Source organism: Chrysemys picta, chromosome 1, assembly GCF_011386835.1.
Source record: "Chrysemys picta bellii isolate R12L10 chromosome 1, ASM1138683v2, whole genome shotgun sequence".
Lineage (NCBI taxonomy): Eukaryota > Metazoa > Chordata > Testudines > Emydidae > Chrysemys > Chrysemys picta.
In genome coordinates, this window is record NC_088791.1 from 6,561,530 (window position 1) to 6,576,474 (window position 14,945).

General features: G+C 45.4%; 1 protein-coding gene across 7 annotated transcripts in view; it reads left to right on the forward strand.

Annotated features, from left to right (window-relative positions):
* Positions 1 to 14,945, forward strand: part of AHCYL2 (adenosylhomocysteinase like 2) — a 171,156-nt gene that overhangs the window by 99,249 nt on the left and 56,962 nt on the right. For 5 of the 7 annotated variants that reach the window (XM_042842250.2, XM_065552113.1, XM_065552131.1 and 2 more), the window contains one exon: positions 12,818 to 12,926. In XM_042842250.2, coding sequence (XP_042698184.2) covers positions 12,818 to 12,926 — 109 coding nt within the window. Of the gene's footprint in view, positions 1 to 7,825; positions 7,966 to 12,817; positions 12,927 to 14,945 lie in introns of those variants that run through there. The other 2 variants (XM_005281317.5, XM_005281319.5) reach the window with 1 other exon arrangement.

Sequence of the window (14,945 nt, forward strand, 5' to 3'; positions counted from 1 at the left end):
AACTATGTTGGGGGACTACTGTGACCTCAATAGGGTAGAAATTACAATGAAGCTGAGATCTGGACTGTGCATAGATGGTATCATAGATAAGGCTAAGATTTTGTCATGGATATTTTTAGTAAAAGTCATGGATGGGTCACGGAATATTCATGGAAGCCCGTGACCTGTCTGTGACTTTTACTAAAAATATCCTTGACAAAATGGGGAGCTGCAGGGTCCCGACACCACCCGCGGAGGCTGGGCAGCTGCGGTGACTCCGGCTTGGAGCTCCCGGGCCTCCACCACCTGGGAGGCTCAGAGCTCCAGGGTCCCCTGCTGCCCTTGGCAGCCAGGAGCTGCTCGGCTCGGAGCCTCCCATGTCGCAGAGCTCCGGGCCCCCCGCTGTCTGCAGCATCTGGGAGCTGCAGGGTACCCCCCACCAGCCGCCACGTGCGGCACGGGGACCCTGCAGCTTCCAGCCACCACGAGCTGGAGTCACGGAGGTCTCTGGAAGTCATGGATTCCGGGACTTCTGCGACCTCCATGACAAAATCGTAGCCTTAATCGTAGATAACCTCTCAGGTAATCTATAGCTTGGTCTAAATACTGGCCTTAAGCAAATCTCTGTCCACACCAATCAAGGGAAACTTTTTGGTAGAAGAATCCTGCTAGCAAAAACCCCGTTTAAATGCAGTTATGACTCATGTGATTCTAACCCCAATATGATCAGGATCAGAAGTACTGCTGGGGACCTGGGGCAACTGTAAAATCAAGTACTGGATTTTCAGATCTGCCCTTTAACATTCAGCAAAAGTTCCCTTATCTGTTGTCAGCAAAAAACCATGCTCAGTGCAGTGGTAATGCTGGTGAGACACCAGCAACTCCCAGGCAAGTGGATTCTTTCTGGAGACTTCCGCAGTTTCATGTTGAAGACATGGTAATAGCTCAGAGTGCACAGAGGGAACCGGTTTCACTTGCAATGATAACTCATTGCTCTTGGAAAAGGCTGTTCCTGTCTAGTGTGTGTCGAATACTGTACATACGGGTCCAAACAGCAGAGATGCCTGGACAACACCTGCGGATGGCCTGTAGCAAGCGCATTAAAGGAGCTTCTTGAGCACTTTCAAAACAAGTGGAAAAACTTGCTGGTTTTGGGCCTGTGACTAAGATCAAGTGTACTGTCATTTCAGCCTCAAATGCATTCACTGTTGGGGGAAATGTATCCTGCCTTGAGGACCCAACAGGTATTTGATCTTATGATTTTATACTGGAGACAACAAAGCCCCCTTTTGTTACCTGAGCAACTTGAAATAATATGGCCGCTTGGCCTCAGCTGTCACAGTGCCGCTACAAACAGACCTGGTAACAAGTTTGGGGAACTGTTTTCTCCATTTGTAAATGTTTGTCGTTCCTCATCCCAGTCTCTCTTTGGCCTTGTCCACACGAAGCTGTTTTATTAAAAATTTCCCACCAGCGCACTTCCAAACATGGTTGCTGTGGTGGTAGCAGTAATATAGACCAGGGACTACCAGATTGCAGCATTTTTACCTGTGTTACATAAGCCTGCTCTGAACCGGTATATGAACATAGTAATGTCTGCTCGGAGTCTTGTCTCCATTAGCACTTCCACCAGTGGAGCTGTATCAATTTGGCCATGGTAGGAAGATTTTTAGTGAAGAACCCTAGCAATGGCAGTGAGGGGAAGGGATTTTCCTGGCATCCACGTGTGAAATTTCTACTCATCTGCTAGGACCTATTTGGGCAGGAGGTAGTCTGAACAAGCCACTGGGTGTGAGGGTGGGCTTGATTGAAATATACCGTGATTCAATCCCCTGTTGGTACTGATATCCAAGAGGTCTGAGGACCAAGTTCAACCTCCATCCCAGATCTCCTGTGAAGTGGTAGAATATACTCAGCTCTCAAGCTGGAGTTCGTACTATTCTAGGCAATGGTCTAATATTTAATTTTCATTTCATTTAGCACTGCACTGAGATTCTAGGTGCACTAGAAATATTCTAGATCAGCAGTCCTCAAACTTTTGAGGGTTGCGCCCCCCCCATACCCCTCTCCACATCTCCCCTCCCGCCCCCCCCAAGCTGGGGCCGGGAGCGGGACCATGGCTGGGAGGAGGGATAAGGGGGCCAAGGCTGGGGCTGCAGCTGGGGATGGGGTTGGGCTGGGGCCATGTCTGGGGGCAGGGGCAAAAGGGTAGCCACAGCAGGGCTGCGGTGGGGGCAGGCAGCCAAGGCCGGGGTCGGCAGCTGGGCCCATGGCCAGATGTGGCTCCACTCCCGGCCTTGCCCCCAGCCTCAGCCCTGGGCTGGGAACAGAGCCGCGGCTGGGGATGAGGCCAGGCATGCATGGAGCCGGGAGCTGGTGCCGCGGCTGGGGGTGGGAGCATAGCTGCAGCCAGGCTGCAGTGGGGGCCTGCGGCCAGGTGCAGCTCCACTCCTGGCCTTACCTCCAGCCTTGGCCCCGGGCTGGGAAAGGAGCCGTGGTCAGCGGCCAAGGCTAGGGACAGGGCCAGGAGCCGGGGACATGGCTGGGGGCTGGACTGGAATAGATCTGGGGGCAGGGAGGGGCTGGATGGCGCTCCCTCTCTGCCCCCAAGAGGACTGGCCCGGACCCTGCTGCGCCCCCCCCCCCCTCTAGGGGGCAGTCCCCACACTTTGGGGACCTCTGCTCTAGATGGATGCCTATGGCCTGCCAGACAGCAAATGACCTGGCAACTGCAAGACGTCTGGATAATAAGATACATTATTGGGCGAAGTTCATATTGTGCTTCAGAATTACAAAGGGTTAAAATGTACACGTTAATCCACTGAATTAGAATCCATGTGACATTCTAGCTGTAGGGCTGGAATCTTAAATACTTAAAGCTTTAGCATAGGCCTTGGCTCAACAAGTAGAGTTGTCAGGATTACACATTAATTTAAGGCATGAGAAAGTTTGGAACACTTCTACAGCTCCCTCCTCAGAAAGGATATGAATCATAAGTCTTTTGAACATAGCTGAAGGAGGCAGGGTTAGAAGTTAACTGAAGTAACTTAACCTTCACATTTTACAGCTCATTTTGTGCAAGGCAGCTGTTGCCAATAAGCAAGGAGTGAGTTTGTGTCACAGTGGAGGGAAAAGCATTGTGTCTACCTCAGCAAGCCAGTTCTGTGTGTTTTGGAGGCGTCTCAGCTATTAACACCAGGCATCCATACGCACGTCTCTGATTTCATGTACGAAAGTGTAACAGGATATAAAGCATCTCTCCTGGTAACCAGGGTATTGTGTGTTGTTGCAGTCATGTGGTTTTCCTTTCCTGAAAAATGATGAGATCTTAGTCGGCTGGGGTCTTTTCACAAGTCTAATGGTTAAAGCACAGTTTTCGGAGGGTTCAATTCCAGTCTCTGCTCTTTATGAGCTCTGGCAAGTTGCATACCTGTCTGTACCTCCATTTTTCCATCTGTTACTAGGGTAATACTTTCCTCATGGGAACACTGGGAGCATTAAATAAAGCACTTTGAGATCCTCTGATAGGAAGTGCTATAAAGGACAAAGTATTATCATAATTCATGCTGGTCATAGCCACTCTAGGTGAGATTGCCAAACAACTTTCCATTTTAATCCTGTTATTTGTACAGCTTCGTAACTTTCTAAACTATTTTGGGATGATAGTTACTTGTTCTCTGCCTTAAGTTTGTCTTCTTCTGGATGGGACTTTTTGGGAAGTTTGGGTAAAATCATTTAACCCAGTTGGGTGTTCTGAGAGACTGGGAATTTTCCCATTGAAAAGAGACATTCTTATCACCTTGTTTCTCAAAGGAATAACTAAATAAAGGCTAGACTGTGAAATATCTAACTTGGTATATATAGAGATCTTACCGATCATTACATTCTGATTAGCTGTAGAGTAATTTAGAGTTTGCCCTGTTTTATTTCTACAAGTCCGTTTGCTGTGGAGCAAGGAATTTATAAGCTCCATTAGCAAATCCCCATGAACTTGTAGGCTGCACAAAATCGGTAGCCCCCGTTTCTTTTCCTTTGTTCCTTAAAAGAAACTAGAGATGTTAAGTGAAAAAAGCGAGCATTCCTGCAAGCGCTGTTTCCAAAAGCAAGCCCTCAAGACATTTCCGAAGTTAGTTCTTCCTGCAGTATTCGCTCCTGTATATTACATACTGTTTTTATGGGTATACTATAATAGTATATTAAAACTTACAATTAACAAAGCAAACAGGAATAGAAAATACTCCATACACACAACATGGTCATGTTAACATTGTTGGAAGACCAGATTACAGCCCCTGTACTTGCAGACTTATAGACTTTAAGGTCAGAAGGAACCATCATGATCATCTAGTCCAGGGATTCTCAAACTGCGGCTTGTGACCCCTCAGGGGGTCACAAGGTTATTACATGGGGGGTCATGAGCGTCAGCCTCCACCCCAAACCCCGCTTTGCCTCCAGCATTTATAATGGTGTTAAATATATTTTAAAAAGTGTTTAATTTATAAGGGGGGGGTCGCACTCAGAGGCTTGCTATGTGAAAGGGGTCACTAGTACAAAAGTTTGAGAACCACTGATCTAGTCTGACCTCCTGACATTGCACAGTTAAAGGCACTTTTATCTTTGTAGCACAGATGATTCAAAACATGTGTTAACCATGTTCTCAAACTGTGGTACAGCACTGGACTTCAGTAGGACTGAATGTGGTTCTCTCTACATTTTAACCTCCTCAAAGAACAAGCATGTTGCAACCTTTTTTCCTGACAAGATAGTTGTTAAGTAGTTTATTTGTGGGTTATATAGTCTGTTAAGCTTTGGTGCCTTAGGCTCTCTTTTTACTGGGGGGAAAAAAAGCGTTTTTTACCTTGATGTAGCTACTCAGGGTAAACCATAAGTGGAGGATGTAAAGTTGACCTCCAGGGCTGGCTCCAAGTTTTTTGCCGCCCCAAGCAAAAAAAATTTCCCGTGCCCCCCCCGGCCCCGCCCCAACTCCGCCCCTTCCCAGCCCCATTCCAACCCCTTCCCCAAATCCCCGGCCCCGCCTCCTCCCCCGGGTGCGCCGCATTTCCCCTCCTACCCCTTCCTCCCAGGCTTGTAACCCTGGGGGGGGGGGGGCAGAGGAACCGCCCTCCACCGCCGCAGCTCACCTCCGCTCAGGGCCGGCTCCCGGCTTTTTGCACCCCAAGCAAAAAAAAAAAAAAAAAAAGGGAGCCGGAGTGTCGACCCTTGGAAAGTGCCACCCCAAGCACATGCTTGGAGCGCTGGTGCCTAGAGCCGGCCCTGTTGACCTCCATTAAAGAGAGTGAAGTCAAAAGTACCTGTGCCTCATCTCCACTAAGATTTTACATCAAGAAAACTAACTCGAACAGCTCTTTCAATGTAAAAAAACTCTCTTCTCTAGGATTTTACAGTAAGATAGTAAAAACACACCTCTTTTGCCATGAAGAACTAGCCTGGGATGCAACAGTGGTGTTAATCCCAATGTCCTGGCAAATTTCCAGTTTTGCACCTCTCAAATCCCCTGTGCATTTTCAATTGAATATAATATATTTCTTCACTTTGTCATAAGCTGTGGGGTGGTGTTGCTGTGTCCTATTAAAAAGCTGTAACTTTTCACTCCAGAACTACATTAGCTGACTTTCAGCAATGTATGAAACTGAAGATTATGACTCCCAAATTTCATAGTGGTGGAGTGTTGTCTAATGCTTAAAGCAAAAGATGAGGAGCTAGGATCCTTGGGTTTTATTCCCATCTCGACTGCAGATCATCTTTGTGAGACGGAATATTTGTTTCCTCACTTATAAAATGGGGATTCTTTATGTCCCTACCTCCCAGGGATGCTGTGATTCTTCGAGTGATACTCACGTGTATTCCACAATAGGTGTGCGTGCTTGCCACGTGCACCGGTGTCAGAAGTTTTTCCCCTAGCAGTCCCCGTAGGGGAGCGTCCCTAGTGACCCCTGGAATGGCACCTCCATGGCATGGTATAAGGGGCGCTGCACACTCCCCCCACCCTCAGTTCCTTCTTGCCCCCAGTGAAGGTGCTTTGGAACTACTCTGCTCCAGCTTTGCTGCAGCTCGTCCCCAGGACTCTTGTTCATTTAGTGTATGGTACCTGTTATGACCTGGCAGGAATCCCTCTTCCGTCAGTTGTGAGGGCACACTCGACTAGGGCGCAAGCCTCGTCGGCTGCCTTTTTAGCCCGTGTCCCCATTCAGGACATTTGCAGGGCTGCCACATGGTCTTCAGTTCACACGTTCACCTTGCATTATGCGATCGTCTCCCAGCCCAGGGAAGACGCCGGGTTTGGCAGGGCTGTGCTCCGTCCCGAGAATTTGTGAACTCCTACCCACCTCCAATAGCTTGGAATCACCGATTGTGGAATACACATGAGCAATCACTTGAAGAAGAAAAGATAGTTACCTTTTCCGTAACTGGTGTTCTTTGAGATGTGTTGCTCATGTCTACTCCACATCCCGCCCTCCTTCCCCTCTGTTGGAGTTGTCCAGCAAGAAGGAACTGAGGGTGGGGGGAGTGTGCAGCACCCCTTATATCGCGCCATAGAGGCACCACTCCAGGGGTCGCTGGGGTGCTCCCCTATGGGTACTGCTAGGGGAAAAACTTCTGACACCGGTGCACGTGGCGAGCATGCACACCTATTGTGGAATAGATATGAGCAACACATCTCGAAGAACATCAGTTACGGAAAAGGTAACTGTCTTTTCATACTGTTTAAGTGCTTTGAGATCCTCTGATGAAATGTGCTATAGAAGAGCAAAATCCCATTATTGTGACTCAGTGAAGTGTTTGATAGCATAGGATACTGGGGGAAGGTGGAAAACTCGCTGTATTTTGCCATACTTGTTTAGACTTTGCCATTAGCTAATCCACTTCTGTACTATGACTCTCCCAGTATAAAATATTCTGGACACACACACTGAAGTTCTGTAGCAACCCTGCCTTGAGCACTTTAGCAGATTGCCTTGAGCCCACCCAGAAGGGACAAAATTGTTCTGTGAACAGGTCAGAATAGCCAGCTGTGGAATGATGATCTGACCCATTAAGTACGAAATAAAAATCTGCCTCATTTCAAGTCTTCTATTACAAATGAGGCAAATGTGTAACAAATCTGTGCCCTCTGTACTACACTAGCATGAGTGCTCTTTGCCGGTGCCTTTTTGTGCCTATCTTGTCCCTTCTTCTCCTTTTCCCCTCTCTCGCATTGGGGGGAATCTATAACCTAGAGCAATTGGTAGTCTGAAGCAGCAGCAGCTAGGTAGGTGTTAATCTTGTCATTCCCCCAAGAGACCCTGTGTTCTGAAAGGGCTTGACCCTTCCAAGGACAGAGAGCTCGGCGCTTGCTGCCATGGGGGGTTGGCATCATTTGAAAAACATTTACCAACCTAACAAATGCCTTCATTGTTTTAGTTGCCCATTAGTTAATTTTGTTCTAATGAGGCTCTGTTAATGTAATCATCTGACATTGGGAAAGGGAGGTGGGGGAGAACCCAAGTTAAAAAGAGCCTAATTAGCAAGTTAATTATAGCAAGCAAGAAAATGTACTGGTTATATAAATAAGCGATTGTTATGCACACACAAGTCAGGCCATGTTAGAAACCGCTGCTAATGGGTTAGAGGTCGGGGAACATTGTAACTCAGTGTAAAACAAAAAAGAAAAAATGCTGGGACTTGTTTGTGAGATGCTAGCAGCAATGCCTCATTAAATCTTGGGGTTCTTCCCTGCCAAATGGGCCATTGGAGAGGGAGCTGCAAACCCAGGCAAGTGTAGCCCTCTCCTTACCTGCCCTCCTCCCCCCCACAATAAAATAGAGACTTGAAACCAGAGCAGACAGGATTTCTGATGCTGGAGGTATAAATGAAAGGCCAGCAACTACCCTGGACTGGAAGGATTGCAGAAGAGCTGTAGATAATAACGCTATGCCGAACAAGAAGAAGTACATTGTGAATGGCGATTCAGAGATTAAAGCCCAGGTGAGGGCAGCCTTTAGGTACCATGCTATAGACTTTCTAGAACAAAGTACAATTGTTTGTCTTTCTCCCCAGCCACTTACTTTTGATATCGACTAAGCCCCTTCACCTGATGTAAATGAAGCATCATCTCCAGAGAACGCATCTTTGTTTGGCTGTTTCCTCTCAGGAATAGGGGTTTAAATGCCGCAGCTTTGAGTTGAACTTGTTATTTTAGAGACGTTCTGTCGTTTCTCTTCAGACCATACCTGTGGGAAGGTATAGTGGAAATCTGGAGCGGGCAGGTTGGACGGGGCAAACCAGCATGTGAAAACCAGAGCTTCCGATGGCCATACTTGCTATTGAGCTTTGTAAATCCATGCAGAACTGGTCTTAAATTGGGGCTTCCTCGGGAAGAGGGGGGCTGTATCTCACTTCTTTAAAAAGAAGGGAGCATGCACCTGCATTTAGAAATCATTAACCCTCGTGAATCTTGCATGAATTCCAGCCTGAATCAGTCCGTCCTGCCAAAGAGCTATATGGCTGTTAGAAGCAGTGTATATATAACCACAGATGGTCGAAGCAGGTCAGTCTCCTAAATCCAAGTGTTTGTCGTTTTTAAGGGTCTTAGAATTTATCACCTGAAAACTAACTCTCCTGGGAAATGGATTGTTACCTGCAGAGGGACTCTTGTTTCTTGGTCTAAACAAGTTCTACATGTAATCAGTATCCTTGCTTTTGTTGGTGTTAAATAGCAAGGGAGCGTCTTGATTACAGGTTATGGTGGTAGCTTGTCTCAGGTGCAGCAGGAAAACAGCTCTTTCTGGGGTAGCGTAGCCTTGCGGAGAACGGGTGTGAATTAATAGAATTTTAAATGAGACTTTTGGTCTGACAATAAATGAAGTTTAAAGAGCTAAGTTCTTACATTTCTAGGTAGGGCATGTTTCTGTTGCAGAGATTCCAATTCTGAACTGCAGTCCTGATCTAGAAATTGTACCATTAAAAAAAATTTGTGTGTATGTGTGTGTGTGTGTATATATATATATATATATATATATATATATATATATATATATATGTGTGTGTGTATATACACACCCACACACAGTATGATCGTGTAGGTATGTGTGTATCACCATCGTACTGTGTGTATACATATACATAAGAAATATGTATATAATATACAACCAGACTGAGCTGGTTATAGTAATTGTCCGACAGAAACCAAATTCCAATTATTGACCTACACAGGACTGTGAATGAGAGTGGAAGGATATAGTTTCATCAGAGGGACTTAGTGAAATATTACGCTAGTTAAAAACACGACTGGGGTGTGGACAGGAAGGCATATCATTGCTATATATAGTGCTGCTGTTGGTTTGGTATGTAAGTGCCATGTCTTGAGGTTCAGTGCCCTGTTTTAGTTACTCACTCTTGGCTTGAGTCGGCATTCCTGTGGTTAGAGCCGAGATGTGGTAGTAACATGACCTGGGTTCTAGTTCTTTGTAACTTGGTCACTGGTTTACTCTGTGAACTTCGGCAAGTCACTTACATTCCTGTGTTACTTTGGGAAAAGTGCTTTGAGATCTCTATACATGCTATATAAATGCTAAATATAATTTCACTTTTTACAGCATTTGCATTGAAAATCCCTTAACAGATGATGCCGGAAAATATTAACAGAATGTTGCTTTTCCCCCCTGAATTCTGCAATAGGAGTTATTCATCCTTGTTAGCCTTCCAGCGTATCTAACTCTTCCTAGAGCATCATTTTATGCCAATAATCTGATGGGGTAAAGCTCTTCTAGCCATGGAGGGATCTGTTTAAATGAAAAGAGCATTCTTGTAGAAAAACAGCATTCTTAGAAAAGGGCAGGTGTAGACCATTGTGCATAGAATCCGCTTCAACTGTTTGAAGGCTGGAAGTGCAACTCCTGATTCTCACCTTAATTTGAGTGACCACTTGCCTTTTTCTGTTTGTTGTCTGGTGTTCAGTAAAATTTTATTGTTGATGGCGTATTCTAGGGTTCCTGCAATACCAATTTTAGGATTATCAGAGGAAAAACCTGTGTTGCTGTTTTCTTCAAACCTTTCTTCCATAGCCATGACTGCAGCAGAATAATTTTATTAGCCCAATGACCTTGCCAAAGTTCCAAAACAGTTCTCTGCATTCCTGCTGGAGACTTGATGTATCACCAAATCAGCCCCAATAATCCCTACCTGCTTTCCAGGCTTCATGTCATCGCCATGTTCTGGATGAAGTGGTCTTGTCTGACCTAGTCAGTATCCCTATTAAATTGGACATAGGAGTCACTTTTAGTGATGTAGTGCTGCTTGCCTGCAAGTGCTAAGGCAAGGAGTGAGACATCGGGACTGTAAATTTAGCACTCCCTTGTGGCAATATAGAGCATTGCAGCTTAAACTACTGTGCTTGAATTTGAGCTGCTCCCAGAAAGGAATCAAGTTCCAGGCAGTAAGGAGAAATCCTTAAAACAGAACCAACTACTTAAAATATTCTAAGAGGTTAATAATCCCAATTCATGGTTTTACAGTGTTTTGAGGGTGTAAATACTTAACTCCTATTGGGCCAGATCCTCTGTTGGTGCAGATTGATTCCAGTGACGTCAGTGGAGCTTTGCCAATTTACACCAGGGAAGAATTTGGCCCATTATTCTTAATTATCAAGTGAAGTGTTATTTCCAGTTTCACTGAGAGAGTTCTAACACGTTAGCAAACACACACAAAAAGACTTTGGATCGATGCTAAAAATTAGCTAGCATAAAAAGTCAGACATTGGCACTGAATGTATCTGTGACTAATAGACATGTGCTCTGCAGTGTTTGCTGAATTGCAGCATTGTAATAGTGGTTTCGAGCAGGGAAGGACTGAAAGTAGACTGCCTAGCATCTATCCTTGATGCTGCCACTGGCCTGCTGTGTAACCTTGCCTGAGTCAGATAAATTCTTAGCTTTAGTTTCTCCATTTGTTAAAACACGAATCCCCACCTCAGATGTTAGCTCAGAGCTTGCAGAGTGCCTTGTGATCTCTGGGTGAAAAGTTGCTAGAGAATTGTAGTTAGGAAAATGAGAAGTTCAAAATACTTTTGTGTTTTTCTAAATGAACTGAACTTCTGTTTAATAAAGAATCTTTTGTTGAAAGTTATAAGATATGCCTTTCTAGGGACTTGAAGGGGATAGGCAACGGGCAATAGAGCTTTCAATGGTAGCTCTCCAGTAAAAAATCTGGTCCTGTTTGGTAGCTATTACTATCCAACATCTGTTTGGCCTATGTGGAATGTGGCTTGTCAGTCAGTCCCTATTAGGCAAATGGCCACATCACAAAACCACCGTTATATTTGGCCCTCTTACTGTCAGTGTCAGCAGAGGTCAAGGGTGGAATAAGACACGGGACTGGGTGGAATAAAAACTCCCCATTGCCCACTCCTCCGGTGTTCCTAGAGACGTAACATCCATGAAAGGGTTGAAGCACATTGGCAGAGGATGACCATGAGCCTTTTCTGTAAATAAGGACGCTAAGGGTGATTTTACTCTGAACGGTGTCTATATAAAAACGGCACCACCTTAGCAGCTCTGTCTGCTGCATGCTTTCAGAATCGATCTGCTGACTTGACAAACTACAAATCAGTTCTGATTTCTGTTAGCCTGGCAGAGTCAAGACAACTCTAGGAGAATGAACCGGAGGCTAAGCTTTCCTGTGCACTCCAGTAGAATGATTTCCCATCTTTCAGTCAGTTGTATGCAAACCCATTGACGTTAATAGGGTTGCCCAGGTGTTGCCAAGAGCCTAACTTGGCCTGTAGGATTTTGATTATTGATGGTGATGCCTGGGATGGAAAGAACTCATCTTGATTCTCTGATCCCAGACTGAGTCTGCAGGGTTGGCAGTTACCGCCCCCTTCCCATCATTTTACTAGTTAACTGAGCACATCTAATCATTGGGCGGGGGTAAATACAGAGCCCTGCCATGATGTATTTATACTACCTTCATTACTAGAGCATTCTTATAAGAGTAGGAGTGTTAGCTTCAGTCTCCTGGCCAAATTCCAATTTGGTTAATTACAGTTTGCCAAAATATATTTCCTATGGCATTTTCAGCTGCAAGTGGTGTCCTTCACTTTTTGACCTGTTACATAGAGTTTCCTGTACACTATTAAACAGCTGTCATGTTCCACCCTAGAGATGAAGTGATCCTAACTTTATTGTGTGATCTAGCTATTACTTTGTCCTCTTTTGGGACTTTGTAGCAACCACATTTATACAGATATGTCAACTTTCCAGGCAGCCAAGAGGCTGGGGGTTTCTCCAAGTGTCACCCCCCAGAATTATGATAGCCACATCTTCCATGGCAAATCTTAAATAATCCAGTGTATGATGTATTGCTATGAGGGTTGCTTTATTTCTCCCTTTGGTCTTTTGCACAGAAGGTATCTAGCATCTTATGGTCTCCATATTTCTTGTCAGGTCTGTGGTTGATAAAATAATCTTCACTTCAATTCTACAGATTTCTGAGGGCCCCCTTTCTGATTAATAATCCGCACTGTTTTCAGTTTTAGAAAAAGCACTTAAGTTACCGGAACAGAAATGTCTTTATTCTTCTAACTAGTGTGCCTGTTGGTAAAAGTGATTGAAACATGAGCTTGAAGTGTTTGTGGAGGAGAAATGGGCTTATACCATGTGTGCTAAGCTAGGCCCAAATTAATACCCCCAATTATATAATAGAAACTGCTACTCAGTCCCCACTGAAATAATGCAAGTAGCCCTTCTCCAATGTAGTCTTTGAGGCTGTTAGGATTAGCCTGTTCTGTCAGGCAGTGGATTTTTTTATACCACATGTAACTGGGATTCTTTCTTAACAGATCCAGTTTGCTGACCAAAAGCAAGAGTTTAACAAGCGCCCAACGAAGATTGGTCGCCGTTCTCTGTCCCGTTCCATCTCTCAATCCTCTACAGATAGCTACAGCTCAGGTAGGTACCGCTGCTGGCTCCCTTCTGTCCGTGTGCCTCTTTAAGCTGCAAGTGCTCTTTTGTCCATTTGTCTGCTGGGCCTTCACTCACAGCCTGGGGATCTCCTAGTTTTTCCTTCATACCTCTATGAGGTTTAGGAAAGGGGATGAAGAGAGAATGTGTCTCTCCATATACAGTTGGCACTTGGATGCTACACTAAATTGGTTTCTAACGCAGAGTCTGGCTTAAAACTCAGATTTAGGCTTCCCTGAATCTCTAACCCTATTGCTCCCTCTCGAATCCCTCATGTGTCTTTCCAACTCCTCTTCCTCCCCTCCAAGGCTTGTGCAACTTCACACCCAGCTTACAACTGTGCTTGTATTTCATCGTGTTCCTCCACATTAGCTGTCCTAATTGTTGTTCGAGTATGTGTCAGTGTGGATCCCACGATAGTCGCTCATGTGCACAACATCAGTCTTTGAACACAAGAACTAAGGGTCACCCAATTAAATTAATAGGCAACAGGTTTAAAACAAACAAAAGGAAGTACTTCACATAATGCAGAGTCAACCTGTGGAACTCCTTGCCAGAGGATGTTGTGAAGGCCAAGACTATAACAGGGTTCAAAAAAGAACTAGATAAGTTCTTGAAGGATAGGTCCATCAATGGTTATTAGTCAGGATGGGTAGGGATGGTGTCCCTAGCCTCTGTTTGCCAGAAGCTGGGAATGGGCAATGGGATGGATCACTTGATAATTACCTGGTTTATTCATCCTCTCTGAAGCACCTGGCATTGGCCATTGTCGGAAGACAGGATACTGGGCTAGATGGACCTTTGGTCTGACCCAGTATGGCCTTTATGTTCTTATGTTATGAACAGCAGCATCCATTGGAGCTGCACGTGCTACCATATGAAGGCATAAAGGGTGGAGTGGCTCAGTTCCTTCTGCCCGTGTCCGTGAGATGGAACCTAGTGCGTCTCCAACATACTAGTCTATAACTCCAGCTAAGCCTCTCAGAATTCTTGAAAATAAATAAATCAGACTTCTTCTGCTTCCTTTGAAGAACCGCTATGAATGAACTCAGTCCATTTGGAGTGATTTTTGATGGCCGGAGTCCCCTGTTCAGGATGTCTTAACATGACAGACTCTAAACCTGTGGTTTTCAAGCTCTGCCCTTCCTGTAGCAGGCTAATTCCATTAAGATAGGCACAGCAGATGCCTCTTCTGTTTGGGAGAGAGTCATATACTTGGTAGATGCCAGATGTGCTGCTCGTTTTCTTCCAAGATGTGCAAGCCATGAGACGCACAACGGAAGCGTCATATGTTGAAACAATCTATGAAGATCTTTTTGGATCTAGAGGAGACAGGTACCAGAGCCCACCAGGTAACGAACCGACCATCTTCCTTGAGTGCCCTGTCTAGCTGACACACAATGCCGAAAGCCAGCCCAGAGAAGACGGCACTGAGAAAAGACTTTAAGCCAACACCTCCACTATCAAAGTGCAGCACCGAGAGAGGCTTCCTTGAACACAAGGACAAAGACTACAGATGGAGCTCAGTGTCTTCCCACAAGGAAAGACCGCATAAGGGGGGCTGGGGCATATGACTTACGAGGAGAGGCTGAGAGAACTGGGGTTATTTAGTCTGAAGAAGAGAAGAGTGACGGGGGATTTGATAGCAGCCTTCAACTACCTGAAGGGGGGTTCCAAAGAGGTTGGAGCTAGACTGTTCTCAGTGGTGGCAGATAACAGAAAAAGGAGCAATGGTCTCAAGTGGCAGTGTGGGAGGTCTAGGTTGGATATTAGGAAACACTATTTCACTAGGAGGGTGGTGAAGCACTGGAATGGGTTATCTAGTGAGGTGGTGGAATCTCCATCCTTAGAGGTTTTTAAGGCCCGGCTTGACAGAGTCATGGCTGGGATGATTTAGTTGGTGTTGGACCACTTTGAGCAGGGGATTGGACTAGATAACCTCCTGAGGTCTCTTGCAACCCTAATATTCTAGGATTCTATAAGACTTTGGGGGAAAACCACTGAGCC